Raw genomic sequence first — 19509 nt, 5'->3', positions numbered from 1 at the left:
ATATACCTGACAAAGATGCGGCCAAAATATGTATTTGGAAATATAACCTTCTATAAATATAGACGACTCTTAACTTCTATAAAAATCTACGACTCTTAACTAGTAATCAGTCTCTATGTCTTTTATATTATCGAAAATGGACTTCCATCCCTTTCTATTGACTATTTAAATGAAAATAGTGAAAAAGGATTCTTCCTCTACCTTCAAAAAACGATTCAGTATGATTTCTGAATAAATACCCAAAGACCAAGTCCTGGTCTGCAAAGGTTTAGAAAGACCTTTGACCAGATTCAATCTTTTTGACAAGTGTCAATCACTACTTGCTGTTATTTACTACGAAGTGCTTGATCTAGGACCCTCTTAAATTTGATTGGTCTCGGCCACTGGCTGTCCCAATGTTTACAAATCTCAGGATCATAAATGCAAGGCAACTCTAAAATGTATGTAAATCATCCAAGTTTTCTCTTCAATGTTCTAATTGGCAGAAATATTTGTTTTTTTTCCAAGATCAGTGAACTGTAATATCTTAGCACATTGATTGAGCAAAAACAAAAACACAGCTTCACAGGCTCCTCCTCCAGCCCAATCTATTGAAATCTTCACTCATTACTTCGCTATACATTCGTTACTTACGTAAACACAATCTTTCTTGAAATGATTGTCCAGGATATTATCCAGGGATCGTAAATGAAAGATCACTCTGAAATGTACGTAATGGATGCTTTTGTCATTCCAGAGATTCAGTATGATTCCATGTAACATACAATAGATTCCTGCACAGTAAATTGATGGTCTGCTTAGCAATACGGTGCCCAGGATTGGATCCCTGCCACAGCAAGGTTGGGCGACAAGTATCCTACTCGACAATGTGAGAAAAATACCCAGTAGTTGAAACATCAATTAGACACCCAGTGCGCCAGCAAAGGCTCTGGAAGATCATTATCTTTATCCTTAAATATTCCCCAATATTATATGCCAGTGTGCAAAGATAATTCATTATCCTCTTTTTGTTTCACTTTCAAATTATTCCAATATTGTTAGATCTATCACTTTCGTGTATTTGTTTTTCTACTACTTCCTTCGGTTTATTTCACATGTATTTAAAAATTACCTTTATTAGATTAAGAGTCATGTTTAATGGGAAGGGGAACCAAGACTACCCTCAGTAAAAGAAAATTATTTGAGTAATAGTTTTTCTGAAATTTAGGAAAAATTCTAATCTAGGCATCCACCTTACTCTCGGCTTCCAACCGATCCAAGTCTGACTGGCGAAATTACGAAATTAATTTAAGGGAAACAGGGTAAGAAGTAAGATCAGAGCCCTCTGAATTCCATTAAAATCATTTCTATCAATAGATCTATATTCTTAGCTAATTTATTTGCTACAAAAAAAAAAAAAAACAGATACTAATAGCAATTAGCACTAAATAACAGATACTAAATATCAATTTCAAAATACATGCAATGGATGCTTTTTAAAGAAAACATATTTGAATCAAAATGTGCAATGTCTTTTGTATACAACAAACTAGGGGTGAAAGGTCTAAGAGACCATCCTCCCTTTGTGATAGGGCCTAAACATACCTGTACATCCTGGTCGTATTTCTTAATTGAATTCACGAATTCTAAGTGTTTCTTATCCTCTTCTAACTGGGCGACCATTTGCTCCGAGGCTTGAAGTTTCTGTTGAGTGCTAGCGAGTTCATCCCTTAGCCAAGCGTTCTCTTGGCACAGTCGCCGAACTTGAGCACGGAGCTTCTGTTTCTCAGCTTCAACAGATTGAAGATGAGATGCAAGGGCAACCATAACCTAAAAGATTCAAATTGGTAAAAATCCATAAATCCCTAATCCATGAAGAAATCCATAATCCATAAATCCATAAAAATCCATTAAATTGAAAGCCTTCTAAATGACGACACATCAAGGGTTTTCACAAGAACAAAAGAACAAATTTACAACTATTATATCAGAAAGTATTTGTCAAGATCTGCAAAACTAATTGCCATTAAAAAGGAGAAAAAAAGCAAAAAAAACTAGATAGTAAAGGATTTCAAGCACAAAGCGTTAGTACAAAAAAGATGTTCCAACTTGTAAAATGATTTCGCAATCATTAAATTAGAAAGTCATTTTAGATTTAGATTTTATGAAGAGCATTACACCAGGAGTTTCACTAGGAGAAATATCTTAATTACATATTAATCTTACCAATACTATATTAGAAAGCCCTTTCAAGCTAGTAAAATGGCAAAATCACAAGGAATTTCGCCAGAAAGTCTTTTAGAAAGAAAAAACATAGTCTCATAACTTTTACATAAAAAATTCCAACATGAATATTTTATAATTATTGTATTAGAGAGTAATTGTCAAAATAATCTTTTTTTTCTCTCTCTATCTAAAAAAAGGAGAAAAAAAAACAAATAATAAGATAAAACAATAGGTTTCTTTTAATGAGATAAGAATCCAAAAAACTGCTTTAATGAGAAGAAGAATCCCCAAAACATCTTCGGGGGCGAATGCACCATCGTGCGGCGGTATGGTCTATGAAACTGGAAGGCTACATAACTAGGTTTTTGGTAGTTTTAAATCTAGTAACCATCCCAGAATTTTCAGATGAAAGTATTTTAGCCCTCTTACTGGTAAAATTGTTGTTATGAGTCAAAAAATGGTAGTAATCGCCACTTTGCTAAGAAGTGATACAGATTATTAATAAAAAGGATACTAGAACAATCAATCAGCCGATTAGTTTATCAATTAAAGCCTGTGTAGCACAGCACAGCAGTTTATCAATTACATTATAGTGACAAACAGGAATCGCTCCTGTGAAAACCTAGAATAACTATTTATTTGAAAAGCTATTTAATTCTGCAAAAAAAAAAAATTGGAGGCTACATAGATTTACATGGCTCTTACATTTTTTTTTTTAAATTGCCTATTCGCCCCAAAAAATTAAACTTTTCGAAGTTCAAAAATTACTTCAAAAAGCAACCATAGCCGCTTAGTTTATCAATTAAATTGTCATGACAAACAAGAATCACCTGCAAATACCTAGAATAACTATTTAATTAAAAAGCTATTTAATTCTGCAAAAAAATTGGAGGCTACCTGTGCTTCTCCAAGGCCGAGCTCAATCATTTCCAAGCTCTTTTGGATAAGCGAGGCTTTTTCTTCTAAGAGCTGACTGTCTAATTTTTCCTGATGCGCTGCCTGTAAAGAACAAGAAAGACCACCAAGGATTGACTGATGTTCTGATCGTAAGGCCTCCAGACCTTGGACAACAGTCTTCGTGGATGACACAATCTCATCTTGTGTCATGTTGGTGGCTTGACCTATCAACTCGATCTTCTTCCTAGAAATGTTTGAATTAGATTAATTTATAACAAAAAAATTACATTTATTAAGGTAAGTAGCAGCCTACGTACTGACATCAAGCGGATACAATTATCACACTAACATAATCTTTCAGTAATACTAAGAAAAAGCAATTATAAAGTCATAAAACTCGTCAAAAAAAATCAATAGTAAGAATGTGAACTTGACAAAAATATAACAAAACGCCTGATGAACTACTGCGGCTGATTTTTTGGTTAAAGGGGTTTTTCTTTTGTTAACACAATTCTACAGTAACATATAACCCTACTTTCTAGAAAAAAAAAACTATTTTTCTAAAACAAATTCTGCTAGTTTTAGAGGCAACGCTATTGACAGAGGCACTTCATATGGAAGTGGTGGTCGTATAAACTTCGGAGGGGGTTAATTCGATTGGAAATCCCAATTTCTAGTGCCCTTTTAAGAGTCAAAAGTGGTCGAAGGGAACCAGCACCCCTCCCTCACGCTCTTTTTCCCCAAATGCATCCGATCATACTTTTGAGATAGCCATTTTATTCAAAACGGTCAAACAACTACACCTCCAGGGTTAAAGGACCCCCCCCCAGAACCCCTGGGCAAGGACTCTTAAGTTATACATGTCGCCCATTATTAACATATAAGGTTTTATGGAAGGGATGGTTGTATAAGCTTTGGAGGAGGCTCATTCAATTGCAATTGAAAGTTCTAGTTCCATTTTTAAGAGTGAAAATGATCAGAGGGAACCAGCCCTCCTCCCCACCCTTCCTCCCCAAATGTATCCTATAAAAAAATTCAGATAGCCATTGTTCAAAATTGTCCAACGGTCAAATAACTAAGTGCCCAGGGTTGTCGCCCTTAGCCCCAGGGGCAAGGGCTGCAAGTTGCCCATTGTTAACATAAAGGGATTCTTATTGGAAAAGAGAGGATATTTGATCCTGGGTTTCAAAAAAGGCATAGAATAGCCTACTAAGGTGAAACCTCAAGGAAACCTTGAGATGGATATCAAACACAATTAAAACAAACTATGTGCTTGATAATGGTGAAAAAGGAATAAAAGCAATATCTAAGGAACGACAGGCGGTGTTTAGTTGCAACTTTCAAGGCATGTTGAGGAGATCTTGAAGAGAGATTGGATGGCAACCGGCCACCACCCTCTTTACCCTTTTAGGCGCCCCCTCTTCTCAACACTGATCGAAATTTTGAAAGTCAGTTTGTTCAAACTAGTAAAAAGGTTTAATAGCTATATCTCCAGGGATGATACGCCCCCCCCTGATAGTCCCAAGGTAAACATTGTAAATTATACAATTTGCCCATTGTTTACAAGCAGGATTTACCATTAGGAAAATGCAAAATATTTTATTCTGGGTGTATCCAAAAAGGCTAAGGGTGTCAAGGTGAAACTTCGGAGAATGCAGAGGGGTATGTTATACTAAATCAAAAGGCACTATGTGCACCCAGTTTATCAAAAAGGAGGATATGCAATATTTTAAGAGCCACTGAGGGGCATAAGTTGAAACTTTAAGGACATGTTGAGGGAGATACTGAAAATTGGCTAGAGACCTGCAAGCCTCCCTTGCCCTTTTTACTTGCTCTCCCTCCAAAGATATCTCGTCAACTTATGTAAAAGCCATCTTGTTCAAAATAGTAAAAAAGTCAAATAACTATACCTCCAGGACTGACATACCCCCCCCCCCCAAGCTTCTGAGGCAAATGTAAGTTATATAACTTGCCTACTGTTTATATACAAGGTTGGTTATTGGGAAAGGAGGGGCATGTTTTATCCTTATTCGCCAAAAATCCTATGGGTTTTAAGATAAAACATTTAGAAAATAATGAGACGAATGTCAAACAAAATCAAAACACACTATATATGAAGAAGGGTTGTCAAAACGACCAAGTTTAAGGCATGTTGAGAGGGATGTTGAAAAATAAACGAAGAGCAACCAGCCCCCTTCTTACCTTTTAAATGTCCCAATTAGCACTGAGAAAAACCTTAAAAAGCCATTTTATTCGAAATAGTCACAACCTCTAACAGCTATACCTCTGGGGATGTCACGCCCCCACAACCCCTTGGGAAGGAAATGTAAATTATGCAATTTGTCCATTTTTACACGCAGAAATAGCACTGGGAAGAGAGGATGTTGATAAAACTTGAAACGTTGGCAATCAAAAACGAAAAGAAATTAATCAAAAAGTTTTCCAAAAAAGAAGTTTTCAAAGAAAAGTAAGAGTAAAATTCAAACTGAAAACGATCAGAAATCACTATCAAAGAATAAATAAAACCCAAAACAAACAGAAATTAAATAAACAATCATAGCAAAAACATACAACAAGTACTGATATAAATGAAAAAATACCAAGAAATCAAAAAGTTCGTCGTAACGAACTGTAGTAAGGAGCAACACGGCTCAATAGTAACCAAAACTCGCATAAAAAGAATTTTGATACCAATAGTGGTATCAAAAGAATCGAATTTTAATGCTGATTTTAAATATATAAGTTTCGTCAAGTTTACTCATACCAATTAAAAGTTACGAGCCTGAGAAAATTTGCCTTATTTAAGAAAAGAGGGGGAAACACCCCCTAAAAGAAATGGAATCTTAATGAAAATAACAACATCAGATTCAGCGTATCAGAGAACTCTACTGTAGAAGTTTCAAGCTACATTCTACAAAAATGTGGAATTTTGTGGAATCTTTGACAGATAACGGATGCGTGTTTATTTGTTGTTGTTTTTTCCAGGGGTGATAGCACCGACCCAGTGGTCCTAGAATGTCGCGAGATGGCTCAATCTAACAGGAATTAAAAGTCCTAGTGCCCTTTTAAGTGACCAAATAAATCGGAGGGCACCTAGGCCTCCTCTCACGCACATTTTTTTCCCAAAGTTACCGGATCAAAGTTTTAAAATAGTCATTCTGTTCAACTTAGTCGAAAACTTAATGACTATGTCTTTGGGGACGACTTAATCCCCCACAGTCCCCCAGAGAGGGGCTGCAAGTTACAAACTTTTACCATTATTTACATATAGTAATGGTTATTATGAAGTGTACAGACGTTTTCAGGGGGACTTTTTCGCGTTGGGGTGAGGGTGAGTCGGGAGAGGGGGTTACGTGGGAGGATCAATCCATCGAGGAATTTATCATGAGGGAAGAGAATTTCCATGAAGGGGGTGCAGGATTTTCATTTAAAAAAAAAAATGAGAAAATAAATACGTTTTTTTTTCAACTGGAAGTAATGAGCAGCATTAAAACTAAAAACGAACATAAAATATTATGTATTTAAGGGGGTTCGTCTCCTCCACTATATTTTGCTCTTGACGCTAAAGTATTTTTAGTAATTTCAACTATTTATTATACGGCCTTTGTAATTGGGGGTCATTCTTAAAGATTTGGGACAAAATCCAAGCTTTAGTGTAAAGAGCGAGGCATTGACGAAACTTTAATTTCGTTTTACTTATTCATATGCGGTGAGCCAAAATCAAAATATGTTTTTTTAACTGCAAGTAAGGAGCGACATTAAAGCTTAATGCGAACAGAAGTTATTCCGTATACGAAAGGGGTTGTCCCCTCCTCAACGCCTTGTTCTTTACGCTAAAGTGTTTTTATTGTTTCAAACAGTAGAGTTGTGATAAAGAATCAAACTTTAGCGTAAAGAGCAGGGCGTTGAGGAGAAGATAACCCCTTTTATACACGGAATAATTTCTGTTCGTTTAAAGTTTTAATGTCACTCCTTACTTGGAGTTTAAAAAAAACTTGTTTTTTTTTATTTAATTACTATTAAAGAATAAATGAAACTCAAAACGAAAAGAACTTAAATAAACGATCATAGCGAAGATACGGATAACAGGTACTAATATAACAAATAAACAGGTCTTAAAAGATAAAAATTAAAGTGAATATTCAAGTCAAACTTACAATAAACAAAAATCACTACTAATAGGAGTTTGGCTCACTGTGCTCTCCCCCCTCCCCAAACCGTAAAGGTCTAAAGCCTATTATGTCATTTATACTTTACTAAAGGCAAATTATATTGCAAAAATCTTCTTTTGTGCTTAAAATCTTGAGTTGCTGATCTTTCAGCAATTACTATCATCATTTATCAAATATTCAGTTTATTTTCATTAGTTCTTTGCAAGGACTGTTCAAGACAAATGTAGTTTAAATAAAATGCAAATGAAGAAACAGACTTTAGACTTCTACAATTAGGAAAGGGGGGGGGGTTGCCAGACTCCTGTTTGTAGTGAGTTTTGATCGTTGTAAGCTTAACTTGAATATTCAATTTAAGTTTTACTCGTTTTAAGATTTATTTATTCATTTTTATTAATACCTGTTATCTGTATGTCTGCTATGATTCTTTATTTAATTTCTGTTCGTTTTCGGTTTTATTTATTCTTTAATAGTAATTTCTGTTCGTTTTTTTAGTTTCAATTGTTATAGGAACTTATGTCCACTGATCTTATGTTTAATATAGCCCATTACTTTTCTTTGAAGATTTTCTTTTTCCGAAAGTTTTTGGTACTTGTTAATTAAATGAAACACCAAAAAAGCGAAGTTAGGTAAATCCTAATGTAATCTAACCTTCATATAAGTTTTAGTTTATATAATAATATAATTTGAGCTATATATTTGTACATTAGGGGAAGGGGGTAAAGTATTAGGAGAGGGCTCCTAACCTAACCCCCCTCCAATGTGCAAACACATACCCCAAATTATACACGTCAAATGCATTCTGTTACCCGTCATTTGTATTTGTAGCTGTGAAGACGATTTTCTAAGATCTAAGTATAATTCTTAAGTGTATTTTGTTTAACTAACAAGTATCAAGTTTTTTATATATATATATATATATATATATATATATATATATATATATATATATATATATATATATATATATATATATATATATATATATATATATATTCAGGAAAATAGTAAGTAGTATGCCAACCATAGGTCGCTAATGAAGGATTTTTACTGCAAAACCGTGAGAAAAGAAAAATGGGAATAAGTGTGAAAAAACCATGCCGGAAAAATGGGTAACTTACAATCTATAGGCATGCAATGTGGAATTCAACCCACTATTAAGTGTCATATTAGCCACATAGTGCAAAGTAAGGAAAAATCCGAATTAAACTTTTCGTCAATCACCTAGCCAACAAAAAGCATTGATCTCCACTGCAGGTTACTTTCCGAGGGGGCAAATAAGAGACGAAACCGAGCAAACGTCTCCAGACATAAAATGGGAAATCGATTCTCTCCGAAATAAGTCAAATGTATTAGTCAGAATTCGTCTTCATTTATTTTAAAACAAATGGATATTCATGGCTAATATGAAAGCAGACTCAAACGAGAATGTAGAAGAAAAAACGACAAATGAAACGAAAAATAAAGAATATTAGGGGGAAATCATAAGCAGCTTATCTATTTTAGCGAAATACAATTTAAATGTAGTGTCCGTCCGTCTGTCTGTTACACTAGCTTTACCGTTACACCGTTACATGAGCTCAAAAAATTGAGGCTATTTCTAAATTTTATTAAACTGCTTAAAATGTAAAAAACTGGTGATTGCACAAATGTTTCAATATATTTTGAACATGGACTAAAGCAATTCGAAAACCTTAAAACAGAAAACCAAACCAATTTACGTCATCAATTCGATCCAAAAATGACATGGCGTTGCCGGGACCCAGGACACAAGGGACAATGAGAATCCATATATAGAAGCCTGCCGCGTGCCATGCTGGGGCCCGCGAGGACCGGTGGCAAAGCCGCCGGGACCTAGCACTGTCTGTGGTTAGAACACAAGGGACAACGAGAATCCAAATATAGAAGCCTGCCGCGTGCCATGCTTGTATATATATACATATATATATATATATATATATATATATATATATATATATATATATATATATATATATATATATATATATATTTTCCACGCTCATTTTTTCCCCAAAGTCACCGGATCAAAATTCTGAAATAGCCATTTTATTCACTATAATCGAAAAACCTAATAGCTATCTCTTTGGGGACGACTTACTCCCCCACAGTCCCCGTGGGAGGGGCTGCAAGTTACAAACTTTGACCAGTGTTTACATATAATGGTTTTTGGGAAGTGTACGGGCGTTTTCAGGGGAAATTTTTGTTTTGGGGGAGGGGGAAGTTGCGGGGAGGGGGGTTACGTGGGAGGATCTTTCCATGGTGAAATTTGCCATGGGGGAAGAAAATTTCAATGAAGTGGGAGCAGAATTTTCTAGCATTAATTAAAAAACAATGAAAAAATAAAAATGAAAAGTTTTTTCAACTGAAAGTAAGGAGCAGCATTAAAATTTATAACGAACAGAAATTATTACACATACGAGGGGTTCACCTCCTCGTAATACCTCGCTCTTTACGGTAAAGTATTTTCAGTAATTTCAACTATTTATTCTACGGCCTTTGTGATGGGGTCATCCTTAAGGATTTGAGCCAAAATTTAAGCTCTAGTGTAAACAGCGAGGTATTGACGAGGGGGTGAACCCCCTCATATACGTAATAAAAACAAATATATAAGTTCGTTACGCCAGTTAATTCGTAAGCTACGTATATTTTTACACGTTTTTTATTAACGAAGATTTGTATTAGCAATAAATATGCGTAACTTGCGAATTAGCTTACGTAACGAAATTCTATAATTGTATATTTTTATTATGTATATGAGGGGGTTCTCCCCCTCGTCAATACCTCACTCTTTACGCTTAAGACTCAACTTGGTCCCAATACCATCATGATAAATTCCTCCATGGAACAATCCTCCCGCGTATCCCTTTAACGTGAAAAGGTCCCCTTGAAATCGTCTGTACACGTCCCAATAACCATTACTTTACGTAAAGAATGGTCAAAGTTTGTGACTTGCAGCCCCTCCCCCGGGGACTGGGGGAGCCAGTCGTCCCCAAAGACATAATTATTAAGTTTTTCGACCATGCTGAACAAAATGTTGATTCAGTAACTTGAATGGGAAAAATTAGCGTGGGAGGGGGCATAGGTGCCCTCCAATTTTTAGTCACTTAAAAAGGGCACTAGAACTTTTAATTTCCGTTAGAATGAGCCCTCTCGCGACATTTTAGGACACCGGTTCGATACGATCACCCCTGGGAAAAAAAAAACAAAACAAATAAACACGCATCCGTGATCTGTCTTCTGGCAAAAGTACAAAATTCCACGTTTTTGTAGATATGAACTTGAAACTTCTACAGTACGGTTCTCTGATACGCTGAATCTCATGGTGTGATTTTTGTTAAGATTCTTTTACTTTTATGGGTTGCTTACCCCATTTTCTGAAATAAGGCAAATTTTCTCAGGCTCGTAACTTTTGATGGGTAAAACTAAACTTGATGAAACTTATATATTTAGAATTAGCGTAAAATGCGATTCTTTTGATGTAACTATTGGTATCAAAATTTAATTTTTTAGAGTTTCGGTTACTATTTAGCCGGTTCGCTCCTTACTACAGTTCGTTACTACGAACTGTTTGATAAGCTTTATGTCTTGACAAGATGAAAGTCTTTTTTTCTAAGAAATTATACAACTAGTTCCTTTATTCTTTCAGTTTTTGTCTTCAATATTTGATGCTATTTTTTTACATGCCCCAAGAATGTATGAAGAGTGATGAAATAGAAAGAAATAGACTTTGAAATAGAAAAGTCTATGTGAATAGAAAGTCTTGTGATTTTAATCATGTAGTTGTTCAGCTGTTTCGTAACCGGAATTATGCTGATCAAATAGTTCGTGGTAACGAACTGCAAGTAAGGAGCGACTCGGTCCAATAGTGACCGAAATTCTACAAAAAGAAACAGAATTTTCATAATAACAGATAACATCAAACGGATTGGCTTTTCATGGTGATTCCAAATATATAAAATTCATCAAGTTTAATTTTACCCATCAAAAGCTATGAGACTGAGATAATGTGTCCGATTTTCGAAAAAGGGAGAAAACATTCCCCGAAAGTCAAGGAATCCTACCGAAAATTGCACCATCAGATTCAGCGTATCAGAGAACCCTACTGCAGAGGTTTCAAGCTCCCATCTGCAAAAAATTAGTATTTTTTCCAGAAGAAAGGTCACGAACGCGTGTTCTTCCCAGGAGTGATCGTATCGAACCAAAGGTCCAAGAAGATTGAGAGAAGGTTCATTTGAATGAAAATTAAAAGTTCTAGTGCACTTTTCAAGTGACGGAAAAAAATTGGAAGGCAACTAGCCCCTCCTACTATGTCCAAAAGGAAAGAGAACAATATGAACTTAACGGCAAATCAGCAGATAACTATCTCCTTGGATACCAGCAGGAGAAATTTAGACGCTTTGAGAACGGACTTCTGTAGCTTTGTGGAGGGGTACGTTTGGGTAAACTACAGCTAAATTGACGTGAAAGTTTGTTAGGAGCAGACGTTTGATCCTAATGAAAATCGCGTCAGTACATTCAGCATACCAGAGAACCGTACTGTGGAGGTTTCAAGCTCCCATCTACGAAACCGCTGAGTTTTTGCATTTCTCCTAGGAGAAAGACTACGGATACGTCTTTATTTGTTGTTGTTGTTTATTCCACAGAGCTGACCATATCCAACGGATGATCCTAAAAGATTGGGGGAAGGCTCATTCGATTGGAAATTACAGTTTTTGTGCCCTCTTTCAATGACCAAAAAGATTGTACCAGAGAAAGTGGCGTTTTCTGAGGTTTTGTGGTATCAAACTACAATTTTGCCCTATGTAGGACCAAGTTGCTATCCAAAGCTGTATCCATGGATCTTCTTCGATGGGGGAAGGGAGTCATTTTTTTTAAGAAGTTGATTCACTCGATTTTCATGAAATGATTTTGTTAGTGTGTAATTGCGCATCAGCTATTACGAAAGAGGAGCGGTAGTTCATTTTGTAGGTTGGGGAGGGGCAGATGCTTAAAAGAGTGCATTTCAATGCGCAAATTGAACACAGGTTTGGGTCTTTTCAGAGCCCCTGTTCAACCATGCTATTCTGGCACCTTGCAATTTTGAGGAACCTGTGTCCAACAAGCTTGGAACTCGTAAGATGAAAAGCTATAAAGTTTGGCTGGGTTAAACACGGAGAACCTGAAAACAAAATTTTGTCAAACCTGCTCAAAACACGCTTCAAACCCTGTGCCTGAAAACACAAAACAAGCCATCAAAACATGCAACTAAATACCCTAAGTATTGTTCGTCAATAAAATCCGTTCGATATCCGTTAGAAATCAAACAGTTCGTGAAAACAACTGTAAGTAAGGAGTTGTGCAACTGTAACCGGTACGCCAAGAAACAGAGTCTTGATAACAGTAGATACATCAAAAGAATCAAATTTTGATGTTTGTTCAAAATATACAAAATTCATCAAGCTTAACGTTACCCATCAAAAGTTACGAGTCTGAGAAATGTTGTTCAACTTTTGAAAAGCGGGGGGGGGAGTAACCCCAAAATATCAAGTGATCTTAATGAAAATCACGCCATCAGATTAAGCTTATCAAAGAACAGTACTGTAGAGGTTTGAAGCTCTTATATACAAAAATGTGGAATTGTGCATTTTTGCCAAAAAAGGGGTCATGGATACTTGTTTGTTTGTTTTTCCCCTAGGTGATCGTATCGAAACATTGATCCTAGAAGATCAGGAGAGGGCTCATTTGATTGAAAATCAAAAGTTTTAGTACCCTTTTTAAGCGATAAAAAAAATATTAGAGGGCAGCTAGCCCCCCTCCAAAGCCCGTTTTCCCCAAATTGTCCAATACAAATTTTGATATATCCATTTTCTTCAGCATAGTCAAAAGATCTAACAGCTACATCTTTGAAGATGACTTGACCCCCCACAGACCCCAGGGGAAGGGCTGCAAGGACTTTGTCAATTGTTTACATATAGCATTTATTATTGGGATGAATGCAAATATTTTTTAGAGGGGGAGGGTAAGTGGGGGGATCTATCCATGGAGAAATTTTTGAGGGGGAAGTAACTTTTCCATGGAGGGGAGCCTGATTTCCCGTCACCATTTAACAAACAAATAGGAATTAAAAAAAAAGCAATTTTTCAGCTGAAAATAAAGAGCCACATTAAAACTTAAAAAGAACAGAAATTTGTTTCAAGAGTCATTCTCAATGTATATACATATAAAATTGCGACAGAACAGTAATTATGGTTTGGTTCCTCATCAAAACCATTTCAAAATATACTAACTTACGAGCTCGGCTCTCCCCCTTCCCCCCTAATGCCTTGATATTGATCTAGGGAAAATAGAGCAGTTTACTGAATTTTTTTTTAAATTATTATTATTAATAGCATTACGAACCAACTGCTGATGAGAAACAGGTACAAAAACAATGCAAATAATATCAGCGAACTTTGTACATAGTTCTAGGGGTATATACCCCATGCTTCACAAATCTAGGTTTTGAAAATACATTTTTTGGGTATTTTCATTAGAAAAAATCCCCGCCCCCTCAAACGTTGAAAAGTCGAGTTTTGCATCTTCATTTTCTTTTACCGAAAAAAACTCCTTCTCCATGCCCAAAACTTTCGTAAATTGTTCCTACTATAGTGGAGAAAAGGAGCCTTACACCAAGATTATCATGGTTAGTTGTCATAAATGATAAAAACGAATACTAACCTTTTCTTTATACTAACCTTCGAAATATATAGATAAGAATCGGATTTTTCAAACTTAATATTCCATCAAATAAGGAAAGAAGCTAGCTAATCATTATAAATATCACAGAAGAACATAAGCACTGCATTAGAAGTCGCGAAGCTTACACATTACGAACTAAAAGTTGCATATAATGTGGGTTTCAGCTCACTGAACCGGAAGGATATTCAATTACCTAAGGGATTAATTGCTACGTTTTAGTTAGTTATTTATCCAGGCGCTCCAGGAACAGGTGACACGCCCTGAATCCACATAACAGATACTAACACTTGCCAAAAGTGAGAAAAGAATAATAATATCCCAGCTTAGCACCAGAGGCGTAATTTGCCACGGGAAAGGGGGATGTCAACTGGCCTCTCAGACCCCAGTTTGTCCCCCCACAGCTGAAATTTAGCGTCTTGACGAAACTATAGTCAAAACTAAGATAGGCCTAAATAATTCAAGCAATGATAGATCCATTTTCTTTAGTATACATTTACATTTATGGTACTATATGGTTCATTTTTCATTTGGTTATTTTCAATTGACTTGATAAAATCGTCAACAACTTTCAAATTGCAATTTTTCAAATTGCAAATCAAATTGCAATTTTCCAAGTTTCTTCTTTTTTGGGCGAGGGGGAATTACAGTTTTATCTGGGGGAACTGGCGACAAATTTCTCTCCAGAAGTCCCAAAACAGCATAATTTCCGAAGATTAAGATCCAATATATAAATTTTGAGACATCAACTTTCTTCAGCATTGTTGAAAGACCCTGTAATTATATCTTTGGGGACGTTAACCCCCTCAATACCCCCAGAACAAGGGCTGTAAGTTAGGCAAATCTATTCACTCTTTACATATATCATATACTATTGAGAAAGGTATGCAAGGCCGTGCCCAGAGGAGGGGTTGACACCCCCATCCCCAAAATTTTCCAGATATAAGTATTTTTGAACACATGTTTTCCGGAATTATAGAGAATGAAATTGTATCGATATTTTGCTGTCAGTAAGTAATGTATTCCACAATTTAATTAATGATGTTCATGCATTGAGTTGATAACTGGCCCTGCTGTTACAACACGAAAAGCACATATGTGAGAAAAAAGCAGTGAAACAGGTCGTAATTTCGTCTGTGATTTATTGATATTAGTTGAGCCGGTTAGGCGTTAGTATATTCGGTGGCTTTGTTTCACTGTTCAGGTCAGTTTGTTAGTTTCGTTTGGGTTTTAGATTTATTAGTTTAACTCTTCTGTGCATAGTGCTAGTTAGCTACACACAAGTTCTTTGATTCTGAAGACAACCACACACAAAGTAAGCTGCAATCATGATTATTTACGCTTTGTAAATTAATAACTCCAGACCCATTGGTCCGATTTAATTTGTTTTTTCTTTTTATTTTGTTGGGTATAGTTAGGGCTTGACTAAAAAAAACAAGAGCTAAGAGCTCATATGGCACTTGTGACGAGGCGAGAAGAGCTAAGAGCCAAGAGATCATATGGTATGAGCTCTAACAAAATTCTATGAATCAATAGATTGATTTAAAAAGGAAAATACGAGGCTTAATACCGGTCAGGATTTAAAATAAGAGCTCTGAGTCACGATGTCCTAAATATCAAAATTCAATAAGATCCAATCACCCACTCGTAAGTTATAAATACCTAGTTTTTTCTAATTTTTCCTTTCCCTTTAGCCCCCCAGATGGTCGAATCTGGGAAAACGACTTTATCAAGTCAAATTGTGCAGCTCCCTGACACGCCTATCAATTTTCATCGTCCTAGCACGTCCAAAAGCACCAAACTCGCCAAATCACTGAACCCCTCCCCCCAACTCCCCCAAAGAGAGCAAATCCAGTACGATTCTGTCAATCACGTATCAAGGACATTTGTTTATTCTATCCACCAAGCTTCATCCCGATTCCTACACTCCAAGTGTTTTTCCAAGATTTCCCCCTCCAACTCCCCCCAATGTCAAACGATCTGGTCGGGATTTGAAATAAGAGCTCTGAGACATGAATTCTTTCTAAAAATCAAATTTCATTAAGATCCGATCATCTATTCGTAAGATAAGAATACCCCAATTTTCACATTTTCCAAGAATTCTGGTTTCCCCCCCCCCCTAACTCCCCCCAACGTCACAGGAACTGGTCGGAATTTAAAATAAGAAGTTTAAAGCACAAGATCCTTTTAAATATCAAATTTCAATAAGATCTGGTCACCCTTTCATAAGTTACAAATACCTAAATTTTCAAAATTACCCCCCCCCCCCTCCAATTCCACCAAAGAGAGCAGATCCGGTCCGGTTACGTCCGTCACGTATCTTAGACAGGTTTTTATTCTTCCCATCCAGTTTCATCCTGATCTCACCGCTTTAAGTATTTTCTAATATTTCCGGTCCCCCCCAATTGCCCCCCTCCCCCAATTACGCTTGATCCGGTTGAAATTTAAAATAAGAGATCTGAGTTACGAGGTCCTTCTAAATATGAAGTTTCTTGAAGATCCAATCACTCCTTTGTAAGTTAAAAATACGTCATTTTTCTTATTTTTCAGAATTAACCCCCCCCCCCAATAGATCGGATCCGTTCCAATTATGTAAATCACGTATGTAAGACTTCTGCTTATTTTCCCCACCAAGTTTCATCCCGATCCCTCCAATCTAAGCGTTTTCCATGATTTTGGGTTCCCCCACCCCAAACTTCCCCCAACGTCACCAGATCCAGTCAGGATCTAAAATAAGAGCTTTGAGATACGAAATCCTTCTAAATATCAAATTTCATTGAGATCTGATAACCCGTTCGTAAGTTAAAAATACCTCATTTTTTCTAATTTTTCAGAATTAACCCCTCCCCCAACTACCCCAAAGAGAGCGGATCCGTTCCGGCTATGTCAATCATGTATCTAGGACTCGTGATTATTTTTTCCACCAAGTTTCATCCCGATCCCTCCACTCTAAGTGTTTTTCAAGTGTTAGGTTCCCCCCTCCCAACTCCCCCCTCCTATGTCACCAGATCTGGTCGGGTTTAAAATAAGAGCTCTGAGCCACGATATCCTTCTAACTATCAAATTTCATTGAGATCCGATCACCCGTTCGTAAGTTAAAAATACCTCATTTTTTCTAATTTTTCAGAAATAACCCCCCAACTATCCCAAAGAGAGCGGATCCGTTCCGTTTATGTCAATCATGTATCTAGCACTTGTGTTAATTTTTCCCACCAAGTTTCATCCCGATCCCTCCACTCTAAGTGTTTTCCAAGTTTTATGTTTTCCCCTCCCAACTCCCCCCCCCCAATGTAATCAGATCCAGTCGGGATTTAAAATAAGAGCTCTAAGACACGATATCCTTCTAAACATCAAATTTTATTGAGATCCGATCACCCGTTCGTAAGTTATAAATACCTCATTTTTTCTAATTTTTCAGAATTAGCCCCCCTCCCCAACTACCCCAAAGAGAGCGGATCCATTCCGATTATGTCAATCATGTACCTGGGACTTATGCTTATTTTTCCCATCAAGTTTCATCCCAATCCCTCCACTCTAAGTGTTTTCCAAGATTTTAGGTTTCCTCCCTCCAACTCCCCCCAATATCATCAGATCCGGTCGGGATTTAAAATATGAGCTCTGAGACGCAATATCATTCCAAACATCAAATTTCATTAAGATCCCATCACCCATTCATAAGTTAAAAATACTTCAGTTTTTCTATTTTTTCCGAATTAACCGGCCCCTCACTGCCCCCCCCCCCCAGATGGTCAAATTAGGAAAACGACTATTTCTAATTTAAGCTGGTCCCGTCCCTGATACGCCTGCCAAATTTCATCGTCCTAGCTTACCTGGAAGTGCCTAAAGTAGCAAAACCGGGACCGACGGACCGACAGACAGACAGACCGACAGAATTGGCGATTGCTATATGTCACTTGGTTAATACCAAGTGCCATAACAAGAGCCAAGAGCTCATATGGCACTTGTGACGAGGTCAGAAGAGCCAAGAGCTTCTTCCCACTAAGTTTCATTACGATCTCTCCACTCAAAGCCTTTTCCAAAATTTCCGGTTTCCCCTCCAACTCCCCCCAATGTCAACGGATCCGGATTTAAAATAAGAGCTCTGAGACACAAGACCTTCTAAATACCAAATTTCATTAAGATCTGATAACCTGTTCGTGAGTTAAAAATATCTCATTTTTCTTATTTTTTTAAATTAACCGTCCTTCCACTCTAAGAACACAGGCCATACTTAAGAAGAACAATCATTTGTTTTATCGACAAATAAAATTCTTCTCAACTATCTTGTTCTCTCCCCCCCCCCAGATGGTCGAATCGAGGAAGAGAATATTTCTAATTTAATCTAGTCTGGTCCCTGACAGGCCTGCCAACTTTCATCGTCCTAGCTTATCTGGAAGTGCCCAAATTAGTAAATCCCCCCCACTCCCCCAAAGATAGCGGATCCAGTCCGATTGTGTCAATAACGTATCTAGGACATGTGCTTATTTTTCCCACCAACTTTCATCCTGATCTCTACACTCTAAACGTCTCTCTCTACACTGGGGATTTGAAATATGAGATCTGAGATACGAGGCCCCCTAGTTATTAAATTTCATTAAGATCCAATCACCCGTTCGTAAGTTAAAAATACCTCATTTTTTCCAATTTTTCCAAATTATCGAATTAGGTGCCCCTCCAACTCTCCCAAAGAGAGTGGATCCTTTCTGGTTATGTCAATAACGTATCTAGGAAATGTACTTATTTTTCCCACCAAGTTTCATCCTGATCTCTCCACTCTAAGTGTTTTCCAAGATTTCCGGCTTCCCCCCCTCGACTCCTCCCAATGAAAATGGACACGGTCAGGATTTAAAATGGGAGGTCTGAGTTACGAGGTCCTTCTAGACATCAAATTTCATAAAGATCCGATAAGCTGTTCGTAAGTTGAAAATACCTAATTTTTTCTAATTTTTCCGAATTAATCCCCCCCCAATCTCCCAAAGAGGACGGATTCGTTCCTATTATCTCAATGCCATGTATATGACTTGTGCTTATCCCTCCACTCTAAGCGTGGATTAGAGTGGATCCCTCCACTCTAAGCATTTTCCAAGATTTTAGGTTTCTCCCTCCAATTCCCCCTCCCAATGTCACCGGATCTGGCTGGGATTTAAAATAAGAGCTCGGAGACACGATATCCTTCCAAATATCAAATTTCATTAGGATCCTATCACCCATTCACAAGTTAAAAATACCTAATTTTTCTAATTTTTCCGAATTAACCGCCCCCCAGATGGTAGAATCGGGGAAAAGACTATTTCTAATTTAATTTGGTTTGGTCCCTGATTCGCCTGCCAAATTCCATCGTCCTAGCTTATATGGAAGTACTCAAACTTGCAAAACCGGGACAGACTGACAGAATTTGCGATAGCTATATGTCACTTGGTAAATACCAAGTGCAATAAAAACCTTTACCGATAGGTGGTTAAGCTGATGAAATAAAAGGTTTGTTGGAGCAACGAATTTTTAA

The 19509-nt window shown here is 36.9% G+C and overlaps 1 protein-coding gene across 18 annotated transcripts in view; it reads right to left on the bottom strand.

Annotated features, from left to right (window-relative positions):
- Positions 1–19509, bottom strand: part of LOC136028702 (kinesin light chain-like) — a 96878-nt gene that overhangs the window by 55730 nt on the left and 21639 nt on the right. For 10 of the 18 annotated variants that reach the window (XR_010617859.1, XM_065706540.1, XM_065706551.1 and 7 more), the window contains exons 2-3: positions 3103–3346; positions 1585–1809 (exon numbers count right to left, since the gene is read on the bottom strand). Coding sequence is in view for 17 of the 18 variants with exons in the window: in XM_065706537.1 (XP_065562609.1) it covers positions 1585–1809; positions 3103–3346 (469 nt within the window). In the remaining variant the exon portion in view is untranslated. Of the gene's footprint in view, positions 1–1584; positions 1810–3102; positions 3347–8392; positions 8525–13988; positions 14175–19509 lie in introns of those variants that run through there. The other 8 variants (XM_065706552.1, XM_065706550.1, XM_065706539.1 and 5 more) reach the window with 6 other exon arrangements.

This window comes from Artemia franciscana, chromosome 7, assembly GCF_032884065.1.
Source record: "Artemia franciscana chromosome 7, ASM3288406v1, whole genome shotgun sequence".
In the NCBI taxonomy this organism is placed as follows: Eukaryota; Metazoa; Arthropoda; class Branchiopoda; order Anostraca; family Artemiidae; genus Artemia; species Artemia franciscana.
This window is presented reverse-complemented; position numbering and strand designations above follow the sequence as displayed.